This window comes from Pelobates fuscus, chromosome 11 (genome assembly GCF_036172605.1).
Source record: "Pelobates fuscus isolate aPelFus1 chromosome 11, aPelFus1.pri, whole genome shotgun sequence".
In the NCBI taxonomy this organism is placed as follows: domain Eukaryota; kingdom Metazoa; phylum Chordata; class Amphibia; order Anura; family Pelobatidae; genus Pelobates; species Pelobates fuscus.
Window position 1 is genome coordinate 14,263,379 of NC_086327.1, and position 16,294 is coordinate 14,279,672.

At 38.2% G+C, this 16,294-nt stretch overlaps 1 protein-coding gene across 1 annotated transcript in view; it reads right to left on the reverse strand.

Annotated features, from left to right (window-relative positions):
• Positions 1-16,294, reverse strand: part of LOC134577074 (complement receptor type 2-like) — a 117,307-nt gene that overhangs the window by 86,915 nt on the left and 14,098 nt on the right. The window contains exons 6-13 of the mRNA XM_063435716.1: positions 14,707-14,886; positions 13,504-13,683; positions 8,926-9,105; positions 8,521-8,700; positions 6,747-6,926; positions 2,957-3,136; positions 2,461-2,640; positions 1,866-2,045 (exon numbers count right to left, since the gene is read on the reverse strand). Of these exons, the coding sequence (XP_063291786.1) occupies positions 1,866-2,045; positions 2,461-2,640; positions 2,957-3,136; positions 6,747-6,926; positions 8,521-8,700; positions 8,926-9,105; positions 13,504-13,683; positions 14,707-14,886 (1,440 nt within the window). The remainder of the gene's footprint in view (positions 1-1,865; positions 2,046-2,460; positions 2,641-2,956; positions 3,137-6,746; positions 6,927-8,520; positions 8,701-8,925; positions 9,106-13,503; positions 13,684-14,706; positions 14,887-16,294) is intronic.

Genomic DNA, 16,294 nt, shown 5'->3' on the forward strand with positions numbered 1-16,294 from the left:
TGAACCCTTGGATTTAATAACTGGTTGAACCTCCTTTGGCAGCAATAACTTCAACCAAACGTTTCCTGTAGTTGCAGATCAGACGTGCACAACGGTCAGGAGTAATTCTTGACCATTCCTCTTTACAGAACTGTTTCAGTTCAGCAATATTCTTGGAATGTCTGGTGTGAATCGCTTTCTTGAGGTCATGCCACAGCATCTCAATCGGGTTGAGGTCAGGACTCTGACTGGGCCACTTCAGAAGGCATATTTTCTTCTGTTTAAGCCATTCTGTTGTTGATTTACTTCTATGCTTTGGGTCATTGTCCTGTTGCAACACCCATCTTCTGTTGAGCTTCAGCTGGTAGACAGATTGCCTTAAGTTCTCCTGCAAAATGTCTTGATAAACTTGGGAATTCATTTTTCCTTCGATGATAGCAATACGTCCAGGCCCTGACGCAGCAAAGCAGCCCCAAACCATGATGCCCCCACCACCATACTTCACAGTTGGGATGAGGTTTTGATGTTGGTGTTCTGTGCCTCTTTTTCGCCACACATAGTGTTGTGTTTCTTCCAATCAACTCAACTTTGGTTTCATCTTTCCACAGAATATTTTGCCAGTACTGCTGTGAAACATCCAGGTGCTCTTGTGCAAACTGTAAACGTGCAGCAATGTTTTGTTTGGACAGCAATGGCTTCCTCTGTGGTATCCTCCCATGAAATCCATTCTTGTTTAGTGTTTTACGTATTGTAGATTCGCTAACAACAGGGATGTTAGCATATGCCAGTGACTTTTGTAAGTCTTTAGCTGACACTCTAGCTTTAGCTCACCTCATTGAGCAGTCTGCGCTGTGCTCTTGCAGTCATCTTTACAGGACGGCCACTCCTAGGGAGAGTAGCAGCAGTGCTGAACTTTCTCCATTTATAGACAATTTGCCTTACTGTGGACTGATGAACACCAAGGCTTTTGGAGATACTTTTATAACTCTTTCCAACTTTATGCAAGTCAACAATTTTTAATCGTAGGTCTTCTGAGAGCTCTTTCACATCAGGCAATGCTTCTTGTGAAAAGCAAACCCAGAACTGGTGTGTGTTTTTTATAGGGCAGGGCAGCTGTAACCAACACCTCCAATCTCATCTCATTAATTGGACTCCAGTTGGCTGACATCTCACTCCAATTAGCTCTTGGAGATGTCATTAGTCTAGGGGTCCACATACTTTTTCCACCTGCACTGTTAATGTTTACATGGTGTGTTTAATAAAAACATGGCAACATTTCATTCTTTGTGTGTTATTAGTTTAAGCAGACTTTGATTGTCTATTGTTGTGACTTAGATGATGATCAGATCACATTGTATGACCAATTTGTGCAGAAATCCATATCATTCCAAAGGGTTCACATACTTTTTCTTGCAACTGTATATACACAGCCTCGCCCTGGGAACTTTATCAAGTCTTTGATCCTGTTGTGTGTGCTTAGTTCCTGTGTTCCAGTCTCTTGATCTTCAACTCTACATTGACCACGGCTTCTGACTTCGTTAATCCTGACCTCTGGCATCCCTTGACTTTGGCTATACTTTGGTAATCCTGACCTCTGGCATCCTTTGACTTTGGCTAACCCTTGACTATCCTGCTGTTTATGTCCTTGTTGTTGCTGCATTGGAATCCTTTCCTGCACAGCCCCCGTGCACAGATTCACAGTCCAGGTGGCTTCTTAACTGGTCACCTTGGACTGTGTCTATCTGAAAGACTCCCATCTCAGGTCAGACCCTGACAGTTATGGACCAACCAAATCTTTGCACATGTATATACAGCCCTCAAAATGTCACCTCGTGCTTTTTCTTAAAAAGCTAAATGTTCTCCCTGAAGTAGCAAGTAGTCATTACCATTGCACTGAGGTGCAGCTGAGCTCCAGGTTCCCGTTGCTGTACAGTATAGTGTATCTACTCCCACAAGTGTAAATCCTGGATTACATGTATATTTCACAGAATCCTGGTATATGTATTGTGTTTTCGTCAGACCAAAGCTTCCATTAGAAACTGAATTTGGAACTGAACAGACTTGTACTAGGGGACAAACAAAAACAAAACTAAATAAATATAAAAACAATCACTAAAATTTGGTTTATCAGTAATGTGCAACACTTCTAAATGTATAGATGAAAAAACCCAAAAGAACCTTGCAGTGGTGTTTAGGGATCTGTAAAGTAGTATTTACATGTTTTTATTGCTTTTTTCCTGGATGTCGGTTCCACTGAACACCATTTAGTGTGTGACAGAGACAACATCCGCAGAAAATTCAGTAGCACAGTAATTGTTTTAACAATGCATTTGTGCAGTTGTAGCATGTTTTTCAAAAAGTGAGTAGGTGATTAAAATCATGGACACATAGAAAACGAATGCTTAAAAAAATCTCACAATTCTAGTAAAAAAAATGTGCTCAAAAAGATATAACCCTCTCGAAATATGATTCAGTCCTTACCTTTGCAATGGGGTGCAGCTGAGCTCCAGGTTCCAGGTGCCGTACAGGATATTGTATCTACTCCCACAAGTATAAAGCCTGGATCACATGTATATTTCACAGAGTCCTGGTATATGTATTGTGTCTTCTTCAGATCAAAGGTTCCATTAGAAACTGAATTTGGAACTGGACAGACTTGCACTAAGCAACAAATGAAAATACATACAAAAACAATAAGTCAAATCTGTTTACTTTACCTTGTCTAAGATTTTTATTTTTGGTTTGAAATGTTCCTGATGTTAACCTCTATATCTAAAGCTAAATCTAGTCCAGAAAGAAAGTAATTCTAACATTTGCCCTAAGGTCCAGCTTGAGGGTTTGTTTTTTTTCTCTCTTTTTAAGTATGCATAGATCCTCAAAGATACTACATTCAACAGTATAGCAAAAAATAGAGCTAACCCTCAGAAAAAGTGCAAAAATAACTAATTTTCCCAGCTCAATATTGATCCAGATTTACCTTTGCACTCCGGTTCAGCTGAGCTCCAGATTCCAGTTGTCGTACAGGATATTGAGTCTACTCCCACAAGTAAAAACCCTGGATCACATGTAAAGTTCACGAAGTCCTGATATATGTATTGTGCCTTCTTGGGTTCAAAGGCTCCATTAGAAACTGAATTTGGAATTGGACAGATTTGCACTAGGGAATAAATGAAAATATATATGAAAACAATCAGCAAACTTTGCAGGTAGTTGATGATCCAAAATGTAAACACTATCTCCAAAAATATATTTAAAAAAAACAGAGCCAGTACTGAGAAAAATTTCAAGAACTAATTTTTCAAGATTCATATTGGTCCGAAATAAAAAGTGTGAAATAGGAAGATGGGGTAGAGCTTTGACATGATTCCTGAGGTAGGAACATTCTTAGAAGTAATGAAATATGTGGAGACAGAAGAGTGAAGCAAAATATAGTGTAGTATATCTGGTATAAGGTAAGGATACAAGATGATATCGCACTTACACCTTGTAGACCTGAGGTGGTTCTATAATTCTATCTATTCTCTTCTATTCTATCGAGATGCACTTGAATAGTACAAACCCTGTCTAGGGATATACTGCTTCTTCTTTCTGAATGGTGGATCTAGATGCTATCCACCCCACCTTGGGGGTTCACAAACTTGTTGGTGAATGGGTAATATATATATTGCTGCTGTTTAGTGGATGAGTGAGTGTGCTGAATCTTGTGCATTGTATAAATTGCCCCCAGCAGCACCCCACCCCATTTATGCATGTTCAGGTGGGTGCAGCCCCCTGTTTTCATATATATATATATATATATATATATATATATATATATATATATGGGAGAAAGGCCAGCTCCTTAATTTTGCATGCCCCTCACCCCCCTGTCACAGGTGCCTCATTCCAGGACCCTGTTTAGCCTTGTACTGCAGAGAGCCCCAGGTGAAATTTTCCCCCAAGTAAGTGGTTAATCTCATAAGAGCAGACATTAGACTGTGAGAGTAGGGCCTGCCAAAGATGGGGTACATTGTAGTTGTGGCAGGCTTATGCAATGTATGATCATATAATGTAACTAAACCCCCATTATATTTGCCTAGATTGGGTGTTTTAAAAAAAAAAAAAAAAAATGAATAAAATATGTGAGCTTTGAAGATGAGTGAGTGCGCTGGATCTTGTGTATTGTATTACATATATATATATATATATATATAAATATATATATATATATATATATATATTTATGAAATCTCACATTTTGTAATGCAATGTTTTGTCTTCAACTGTGAGAACTTTCAAAAGTGTTTGGTTATTGTGCAAATATAATAAGATTTTTTTTAATGAAATGTAAAAGTTATTTTCAAACGATCTATTTTCTGGAATAGCAAGCAGTCCTTACCTTCGCATTCAGGCTCAGCTGAAGTCCAGGCTCCCGTTGATGTACAGGATATTAAATCTACTCCCACAAGTGTAAAGCCTAGATTACATGTATATTTCACAGAGTCCTGATATATGTATTCTGTTTTCTTGGGATCAAAGCTCCCATTAGAAACTGATTTTGGAACTGGACAGACTTGCACTAAGAAAAAAAGAGAGAAATATAAAATCAATCAGTGCAAATTGGTTTGTTTGTATTGTCTATGATTATGCATGTAATTGATGACCCGTCACATAAATCAAAATACAGGACCAAGTCAACTTGGTAAAGCTGGAGAGGATCTTGGAGAAATGGTCATGGCCACACCTCTCCTGGATTGGCAGGGTGGGTTCATCAAAATTAACATTCTCCCACACATACTGTGCCTCTTTCAGAACCTGCCAATTGCTATCCTATTGCATTGCAACTTACCTTTGAGGTTAATTTTGCACAAGACCAATTCATGCATAGGATATGAAACCCTCATGTTGCTGAAGTCAGGGAGGGGTCTGGCCAAGCAACCATCTTTAGGGAGTGGTTGAATGGTCTAAAGAGGGCATCAATAAGCTGTGGAAGGGGGTAAAGACAGTCTTGGTGGGCAGACCAATGGTTGCATTATCATGGATGGACCCAAACATGGATGCAATCTAGTGGCCACTCATCATCTAATTTATTCCACACTTCATATATGGAATACGCAGGCAGCTAAATTAGACCTTGCTACCCCTCGCATCTCTCACCGGTGACCTATAACCCAGCCTTTCCAAAGGGACTGGAGACAGTTCCAGGGCATGGAGAACTCCGCTCCATGGAAGAGCTCATATTTTGGGCCCAGACTCATACAGACATTTGGACCCACTGGATACTTTCCACAGAAAGCAACTACTTACTCAATCTTTTACAATAGGGGAGGTCAAGTCCTGATGGAGGGAGGGGAACATTGTTCTAATTCAACTACTGATGTATGGACACCACACACGCCTCGGGTGTTGAATGGTAGATAGCCATTAGGCATAATCCCCATTTTTTTTTCTCATTCATTTTACCCTATTCCTACCCCTTTGGGTCCTGATCCAAAATGGAGGTTGAAACTCATACACCCCTTGTTTAACACACTAAGTTGACTCGTGACAGATCCAGCCAGCTCCAACCAGAAGAGAATTGTGCTATACTTAGGGACCACTTATTAAATAGGACTTTGTTTTTTAGTTGTACCTACTGAGTAAGAGGGGGGATAAACCAGGAGACCTGCGTGCCTTCCCCTTTCTGGCCAGGAACCTGCAAGTCCCCTTGTGTATCTATTCCATGTTGTCACGATACCTAGTGACCCAACACGCAGTGAGTATATGATAATAGATTAGACAACATGTACTGGTCCTTAGAATGGCCAGGTTAGAAGTTGTTAGATTAAGAATGATCAGGGACAAGCCGAGTCAGGGAAGCCAGAAATCGGGGAAGCGGGGAAGCGAAAAACCAATAGCCGAGTCACAGGATTACAGAATGGAAAATAGTCAGCGAAACTTGAGTCCAATACACAGACTATAACGCACTCCTGGGAACTGAAAACAGAAACCACAACATGGCAATGATCCTTAACCTAAGTGACCTTTTTAACCCCTTAAGGACCAAACTTCTGGAATAAAATGGAATCATGACGTGTCAGACATGTCATGTGTCCTTAAGGGGTTAAAGCCTGTATTGGCTTTAATTATATAGCCACGCCCCAAAATGTTTAAAACTGTTTGTTTTGGCGGGCTGTGACATCATCAGCATCATGGCATTGCCATAAAAAGGGGTGGAGCTACATCGGCCAGCGTCAAAAGCACTTAAGAGATAAGAGCGGGATCGTGGGAAGGGTCCCTATCCCATTCATGGACCTCCCGAGGCTGTGTCATGGCTTGGGCAACAAAAGGTAAATTGACAGATGTGTTCTTTGTGTGAAAGAAAACTTGCATGAGGGGGAGAAGAGGAGGGAGACTCCAAATTCTGATAGCTATAATTTTGTTCCTTATTGCAATTATCTTGAGATTCATGTTTGCTTTGTTTGCTCCGAGACCTGAGTGTCTCGTTTCAAATATTCACAAATATTTTCTTTCAACAAAAATACATTTAAAAAAAATAAACACCAGTTCAGTGGTGTTGGTTCCACTGAGTACCATTAGTGTGTTACAGAACCTGCATCCGTGGAAAATTCAGTTACAAAGTAATCGTTTTGATAATGCATTTGTATTGCATATTTATCACAAAACGAGCAGGAAATTAAAATCATGGACAAACAGAAATGCATGGTTAATATAATCTAAAAATTATAGTGAAGGTTTTAGCGCAAAACAATAAATTTAGCCCTCTCAAAGTAAGATGGAGTCCTTACCTTTGCACTGAGGTTCAATTGAGCTCCAGGTTCCCGTTGATGTGCAGGATATTACATTTACTCCCACAAGTATAAATCCTGGATCACATGTGAAGTTCACAGAGTCCTGGTATATGTATTCTGTCTTCATGGGATCAAAACGTCCATTAGAAACCGAATTTAGGACTGGACAGACTTGCACTATAGAACAAAAAGATCCAGCACATTTACAAGGTACAACGTTTGTTGCATGAATTTTTCAGAGTATTTTTCACTTTGTAATCCTTACTTTTTTGTTGTTTAGAACAATACTCACAAATATTTTGTAGCCGCATTGGTGTCATGCACCCCAAAACAATATATCCAATAGTTTAGAAGAAAAAATAGGGCCAGATAGTACCATAAAAATCCAGCTAAACACTTAACAAGAATAGAAAATCTGGTTTGAGTTGTCATGTGTGCTGGGTGCTTTTTATTCTTTTTTTTTTCGTTTGGTGACTCAATATAGACTCAATATTTTCATATTATGAGCTATATGGGTGATTTAAAATATCTCTCACAACTTGAGGCCACATTCTACTGACAGAATCACATGAAGATATTCAATCCTCTCAACAAACAATCAATCAACTCCATCTTCCTTCTTGGGTACTTGCTCTTTTTTGAAAACTGATCAGTAGGTGGGAATATAGTGACCCTTCAAAAACATTTTGAAATCCATATGTATTCTATTTTAAAGGGGTGGCCTGTAATTATTTGTATGTTTTACTGACATTAAAGAGCTCAGTAGGCGTGTTGTGAAAGCAATTTTTCCAGAAAAAGCAAACATATGAATTATCAAATTACTTAACCAATATCCTCACTGACAAATACCATATGCATTGGCATCATATATTATTCTCCACCTCACTGTCAAGGCAGTGGAAAGAGGGATAGGGATCAATTCAGATGACTATTTATTGATATTTGCTGAAGTCCTTCATTTTGTTTTACATTTGGATTCCATTCCTTCTTTTATGGTCTCGCTGACTGACAAGTTTGGTAAAATGTTAAACATTTTTAAGCGTCTGATAGATAATTCTATTAGACGTGTAGAAACTAATTTCAGGTAGTGCAAATAAATCCCCTCGACTTCCTCCCTCCACCTCCCTTCCTCCATCCACCACTCCCCCCTTTACCCCCCTGAACCTTTTTTTAACATGTTCAGAACAACATTTACCAATAAAAGAAAGGTAATGTAATTATTAACCTCCTGAAGTGGGGGGGTAACCGCTAGTGAGACTGGTCACTATGGAATAAATTATAAAAACTGCCAGGAGAGAGCGAGAAATAATTGTATCACTGGTGGATCAGATTTTCATATACAGATATTATAGCTATACGCAGGATAATTGTTTTGTAAATATGTACATTATTATTTCTGTTTGAATTTTGTTCACCTCGTAATCGCTATATTAAAAGTTTTATTTTTAGAAATACCTAGCCTAATTGGTTGATATTTGCCACTCCACCAGCGATACAGTTATTATTTCTTGCTCTCTGCTGGCAGTTCTCTTTTTTTTTTCTCAACGTTTACCAATATGTTAATGCCATGCTGGTGCAAGACACCCTAGATACTAAAAAAGTTGAAAATAGGGCCAATACTCTGGGAGGGTGGAGGGAGAAAGGAGACATTATTCTACATTATGATATTATCAAAGAAAGAGTCCTCTTTGCTATGCAACTGCTTCTTTTCTTTTTTCTCATTATGAGGTTTTTGATTTCAAATATCTCCTTTCTAAATCAGGGTCGTTACCGTTACACTGAGGTTCTACTGAGCTCCAGGTTCCCGTTGCTGTGCAGGATATTATATCTTCTCCCACAAGTACAAAGCCTGGATCACATGTAAAGTTCACAGAGTCCTGGTATATGTATTCTGTCTTCATGGGATCAATACTTCCATTAGAAATGGAACTTGGAACTGGACAGATTTGAACTATGGAACAAATGAAAATAAAAACAAGCAATGTAATCCAGTTTATCTTCATTGTCTAAGATTTTTATTGTTGATTTAGAATGTTCCTGACAGTGTCTTACTCTGTGCCTAACCCCTTAAGGACCAAACTTCTGGAATAAAAGGGAATCATGACATGTCACACATGTCATGTGTCCTTAAGGGGTTAAAGCTAGATCTACCACCAAAGTTTCATATAGTTCTAACCTTTGCACTGAGGTTCAGATGAACTCCAAGTTCCCGTTGCTGTACAGGATATTAAATCTGCTCCCTCAAGTACAAAGCCTGGATCACATGTATATTTCACAGAGTCTTGATAAATGTATTCTGACTTCATGGGATCAAATATTCCATTAGAAACTGAATTTGGAACTGGACAGACTTGCACTAAGGAACAAGAATAAATATATATGTAAAATCAATTAGTACAAATTGGTTATCTTTATTTTCTAACATTGTGCAAACAGTTCATGATCCAATGGAATAAATTAAATTAGCATTACCCCTTACACAGCTCAAGGTCTGGGCTCCCAGGGCCTGACCGTGAGTATGTCTACAAGGCCCGCCCATAAGTCCACCCATGAGTTCGCTCACAGAGAGTGGAGTGTATATGTGTAGGGGATGTGTTATGTGTTATTGTAGAGGATGTCATGTGTGTGTGTTCTTATGGAATGTAGTGTATAGGGATACCAGTTTGTGTAAGAGATGCAGTGTGTGTATAGGGGATGCAGTGTGTGTTTGTGTGTAAGGAATGCTTTGTGTGTTTCTGGGTGTGTGTAGGGGATGCATTGTGTAATTTTGTGTTTGTATGTGTAAGGGATGCAAGGTGTGTTTCTGTGTATGTAATGTAATGCAGTGTGTGGGTAAGGGGTGCATTGAGTGTGTGTAAGGGATGCAAGGTGTGTTTCTGTGTATGTAATGTAATGCAGTGTAAGTGTGTGTAAGGGATGCATTGTGTTTCTGTGTGTGTGTAAGAGAAGCAGTGTGTGTTTGTGTGTGTGCTTCCCTACTACCAGGTCACTCAAATACTGCCTAAGTCGCCCATAGGAAGCGCCGACCCTTAATACAAATTGAATATAATGTTTAGTTTAAAAAATGTGTTTTAGTCCCTGAACACGTTTCCTGTTGCTGTGCAGGATATTGAATCTACTTCCACAAGTATAAAGCTTGGATCACAGATAAAGTTAACTTATTCCTGATATATGCATTCTGTCTTTGTGGGATCAAAGCTTCCATTAGAAGCTGAATTTGGAATTTGACAGACTTGCACTAAGGTGTGAAAAATATATATTACAATAAGACTCACTATTTTAGATCACATAGTGAATCAGAAGAAAGATTCTTGTTTGTGGTTGTGTTCTTTTATTTATTTGTAAGCTCTTTATTTTTTTTGATGGTATAAAATATACCTTCTACAATTAGTGATGTCCCGAACTGTTCGCTGGCGATTAGTTCCCGGCGAACATCGCTTGTTCACGTTCGCCACAGATGGCGAACACATGCGCTGTTCGGTCCGCCCCCTATTCATCATCATTGAGTAAACTTTGACCCTGTACCTCACAGTCAGCAGACACATTCCAGCCAATCAGCAGCAGACCCTCCCTCCCAGACCCTCCCACCTCCTGGACAGCATCCATTTTACATTCATTGTGAAGCTGCATTCTTAGTGAGAGTAGGGACAGTGTAGCTGCTGCTGATTTGATAGGGAAATTGATAGCTAGGCTAGGGTATTCAGTGTCCACTACAGTCCTGAAGGACTCATCTGATCTCTGCTGTAAGGACAGCACCCCAAAAAGCCCTTTTTAGGGCTAGAACATCAGTCTGCTTTTTTTTTTCTGTGTAATGTAATTGCAGTTGCCTGCCTGCCTGCCAGTCTGTGTGTCAGGCTCACAGCATATACTGTGCCCACTTGCCCAGTGCCACCACTCACTCACTGGTGTCACAATAGCTTGCATTTAAATAAAACAAAACTTTTTGACTGTAATATAATAGCAGTCAGTTTCCTTCACTAGTGTGCATTTCAGGGCCTGCCCAATGCCACCACTCACTCACTGGTGTCACAATAGCATGCATTTAACAAAAAAAAACTTTTTGGACTGTAATATAATAGCAGTCAGTTTCCTTCACGAGTGTGCGTTTCAGGGCCAGCCAGGGCACAGTGTCACACCAGTGCAACTCATATCTGGTGTAACAGTAGTGTACATTTTTTTTTAAAAATTACAATTTTGACTGTAATAGATTGAATAGCAGTTAGTTGTCTGCCAGCGTGTGTGTCAGGCTCACAGCGTATACTGTGCCCACTCGCCCAGTGCCACCACTCATATCTGGTGTCACAATAGCTTGCATTTAACAAAAAAAACTTTTTGGATTGTAATATAATAGCAGTCAGTTTCCTTCACTAGTGTGCGTTTCAGGGCCTGCCAGGGCACAGTGTCACACCAGTGCAACTCATATCTGGTATAACAGTAGTGTACATTTAAAAAAAAAAAAATTACAGTTTTGACTGTAATAGATTGAATAGCAGTTAGTTGTGTGCCAGCGTGTGTGTCAGGCTCACAGCGTATACTGTGCCCACTTGCCCAGTGCCACCACTCACTCACTGGTGTCCCAATAGCTTGCATTTAAAAAAAAAACTAAACTTTTTTGACTGTAATATAATAGCAGTCAGTTTCCTCCACTAGTGTGCGTTTCAGGGCCTGCCCAGTGCCACCACTCACTCACTGGTGTCACAATAGCTTGGATTTAACAAAAAAAAAACTTTTTGGACTGTAATATAATAGCAGTCAGTTTCCTTCACGAGTTTTCCACCTGCACTGTGAATGTTTACATGGTGTGTTCAATAAAAACATGGCAACATTTCATTCTTTGTGTGTTATTAGTTTAAGCAGACTGTGATTGTCTATTGTTGTGACTTAGATGATGATCAGATCACATTTTATGACCAATTTGTGCAGAAATCCATATCATTCCAAAGGGTTCACATACTTTTTCTTGCAACTGTACCTATTGTTCCTGTATCATTTTGTAATTGTCTAATTTATTGTTACATTTTCCCCATTTCATAATATCGCGGCACAAGTTAGCGCTATACAAATACCATTAATAATAATAATAATAACTCCAGGTTCCCATTGCTCTGCAGGATATTGTATCTATTCCCACAAGTATAAAGCAGAGATCATATGTATATTTTACATAGTCCTGGTACACGTATTCTGTCTTCTTGGAATCAAAGCTTTCATTAGAAACTAAATTTGGAAATGGACAAACTTGCACTAAGGAGCAAACAAAGAATATAGAAAAGCAAGCAATGCGATTGGTTTAACTATTATTTAAAAGATTTTGCCCGTAATGATGATGCAACACATAATTCAAAGTACAGAATAGTTTCAATGTTCATTAATTTTAAAGAGAATGTTGATGTTGTAATTCTTACTTTTCTTCTGTTTGGTTTTTTTAAGACTTCCATAACCAATACACTGTTGACAGGCCAGTGCAACAAACCAGAGTGACACTGGCTAGACTAATGCAAATGTAAAAGCATTATAAAGTACTACAAAGTACTACAAAGAGGAGCCATTATTCCAAAATATAAAAATTATCAAAAAGATCAATGAGTCCTGGGGCTATTTCCCTGTTGATATATATATATATATATATATATATATTTTTAGGTAAATATTTTCATATCAGGAGGCTTTGATGGTTAACAATATCTCCTCTATAGTGTTAACTAGAGGTCATAATTGGAGACAAATTCTATGGCCAATCTGGTCAGACGAAGACTCACTTCTTTGACCAAATTATCATATGACTCCTCCATCATCTTCACCTTCTATTTTTTGCCAGTATTATATATTTTACTTAAAATCATTATGAAGGGAATGGAAGAAGGGATGAAGATCTTTGAGTTACCCAATCACTCTGCTTTAAATGTGAATCTCTTCAGTACATTTTGGACTGTGTTTAGAGATATATATGAGACTCTCAGTAGCTGATTTTTTTAAATTTATTTTAATTACTTTTTCTTTAAAAGTGGATCTACAGATCGCTATAAAGTGTATAGGAGAACCAAGATTAGCAGAAATATCAGTTACTAAGCAGTAGTGTTGACATTACATCTGTTCACACATCAAACCTTAAGTGAGCACTTTTGCAATTAATTAGATCCAAAAATCCCATTCAAATTACAGGAAAACTTCAAATTGCAATAATTATATAGAGAATTGTCATGATGTAATTTTTTTTTTTTTACATGTTTATAAAAATTGAACCATGCCCACCAATTAGTCAATGTGCAAGAAGGAGATGTTATCCCAAACTACACTGTGATGTTTGAGGCTCTTTTGGTCTTTTTTTATAATTAGTATCATTTTTATTTATTTATTTTGTTGAAATTATATTGTTTACAATAATTATCTAAGGGTCGCAATTGGGGGCAAATTATACTGGCAGATTCTCAGAAAAAAGCCTGATCCTCTGAAGAACATAACATGTCAAATGACTCCACTATCATATTCACCTAAAAACCTTTTTATCAGCATCATATAGTAATCTTCACCTCACTTTCAACAGAATGGAAAAAGAGATATGGTTCAGTTTGATTTGCCACAATCTAAAAGATTCTGGCAAATGGAGGACAATTTTCCAGAATCTTGGAGATCCACTTTCATTCATGAATACTAATGGAAAATAAATATTAATGCATATCACAATGCTAGTGCATGCTTTAACAAAAACAAACAACAACTTAATTTACCTCCTGAAGTATCAAGCAGTTCTTACCTTTACACTGAGGTTCAGCTGAGCTCCAGGTTCCCGTTGCTGTGCAGGATATTGTATCTACCCCCACAAGTATGAAGCCTGGATCACATGTATATTTTACAGAGTCCTGGCATATGTATTGTGCCTTCTTCAGATCAAAGCTTCCATTAGAAATGGAATTTGGAACTGGACAGACTTGCACTAAGGAACAAACAAACAAAAAACTATATATATATACAATAGGTGATCACAAATGTGTCATACGATATATGAACAATAGGTAATCACAAATCGTAAATGTAGAACTGGAAAATATGGCCTACTTATGGTAAAAATACAAAGCGTAGACATTATTCTAAATGACCTAGTAATGAAGGAGTCCAGACATTATATTGGTTGTATGGTGGCTCAATTTTCTTCCTTTTATGATTTTTTATAAATATCTTCTCTACAATTCTAAAGTAAGGTCACAATTAAAGGAAGAATCTAGTACAAATTCTCCTAATTCCTATAATTTGAGCAGATACATTTTTTCAAATGACCCCACCATAATCCTAATCTAGAAATAGTTTATTTTATCAGCATCACACATTTTTAAATATATCTTACTTCCAATTGAATGAAAGAAGAGATAGTAGTCAAACGGAAAACCATTGGCCAAGATCTTTACATCTCTCATTCTTTCTATTTCTTTAGTAATTTGGGTTTCTCGAGAATTGAATGCAGTCAATAAAGCCTTACTCAAACACATTTATACTCTATGAATGATTATTAGCCAGCAGAGGAGCATATTTCTCTGGTAGGAGGTAATAGTCACTTATATAATGCCTGCAAATTTGCTGAAAATCGTGGAGCATATCATTCCTACAGTCTGGGAATGTGGAGGGGTGACTAGACTCTATCACTTCACTGTTAGCATTAGATCTGCATTGAAGAGATTGATAAAGATTGCTATAGTATTTTAAATATCTTTATTTTAGAAGCACGGGATTTAATCATATTTACACTGTATGTAGGCATTATGCCTAACTGCAGACATTGTTTTTACTTTTTATTGCCTTTTGTAGTGAGATAGTAAGCTGCTAGTAATGCATTGTAATTGACCATTTTTATTAATTTACATGTTTGTCACATCCACAATATGTGATATTAATGGCAATTTTGCTGTTATACTAATATTTTAGACCCTGTGTGAAAGTCACCCTATTAGCAAGCAGTCCTTACCTTTACACTGAGGTTCAGCTGAGCTCCAGGTTCCCGTTGCTGTGCAGGATATCGAATTTACTCCCACAAGTATAAAGCCTGGATCACATGTAAAGTTCACAGAGTCCTGATATACGTATTGTGTCTTTATGGTACCAAAGCTTCCATTAGAAATGGAATTTGGAACTGGACAGACTTGCACTAAGGAGCGAAAATAAATACATATTTAAAAGCAATCAGTACAAATTGGTTGTTTTAATTTTATTACATTGTGCAAACAGTTGATGATCCAATAGAATATATTCAATTTGTATATTCTTTTTTATGCTGTTATTCTTGCTTTGTATTTTTTGTTTGGTTACAATAGCTACCTCCAGTAGTACTGGACAGATTTGAATCAGGAGTTGAATTCATCAGTACAAATGGAAAATAATATTGAACACAAAAAAATGTGTTTTAGCCAAAGAAATATGATCCAGCACTTAGTGCACTTAGGGTCACCTTTACTCTGCACTCCTGTTTCTACGCAGGATATTGAATCTACTCCCACAAGTATAAATATATATTTTGAAACAATCAGTGCAATCCAGTTTGTATATAATTTTGCAAGTACTAGGTCTATGCCCTTACGATCTGCTGAAGGCTTACGTCTATCTTCTGTCCGTACTCCCACCTCTGATGCTCGCCTTCAAGATTTCTCGAGGGCCGCACCGTTGCTGTGGAACTCACTTCCCTCCTCCGTTAGATGCTCACCCAGTCTCCACTCCTTCAAAAAATCGTTAAACACCCACTCCTTCATAAAAGCGTATCAATTAAAATGTTAATAGCGCCCAACTGATTCCTCTTCTGCAACTGTCACTAGTCTAATACTATCCTTACCTTTTGTGTCATTTTACCCCACTCCCTCTAGCATGTAAGCTCATTGAGCAGGGCCCTCAACCCCTCTGCTCCTGTGTGTCCAACTTGTCTGGTTCCAACTACAAGTCTGTTCGTCCACCCATTGTAAAGCGCTGCGGAATTTGACGGCGCTCTATAAATATCATAATAATAATAATAATTATTATTATTATTATTTCATAGAGAATTCTCAGATTTACATGTAAAAGTGAAAAATTTGGTCACCTCTCCATCTAATGGCCATTGAAGTTACTAAATAACCTCCATTAATTTAAATATGCATAGGGATTTGGAAAAGTACGCAGGTAACTCTGTAGTTTTTACTGTATGTATTTGGGCTGATGTGCTATGGTTGTAGTGGGAGTTTGAGTATTTGTATTCACTTATGTATCACCAGGTATGTTACAATGCTCCCGCCCATCCAATGTGTTCCCTATTAAGGGTTATTAAGTATATAGGGGTGTATATAAAAAATACCCCTCTCTGTCTCATTAGAGATATCTTTGCCAGAAGCTCAAGGAAGCAAGGTGAATAGTCAGTGTAGGACCCACCTAAAGAGGTTTGCCTTGACGTGGCAAGTGGGCATCCCCTCACATGGTCATTGGAGTAACTTAAAGGGAAACTCCAGTGCCAGAAAAACAATCAGTTTTTCTGGCACTGGAGGGTCCCTCTCCCTCCCACCCCCCAATCCCCGATTACTGAAGGGGTGAAA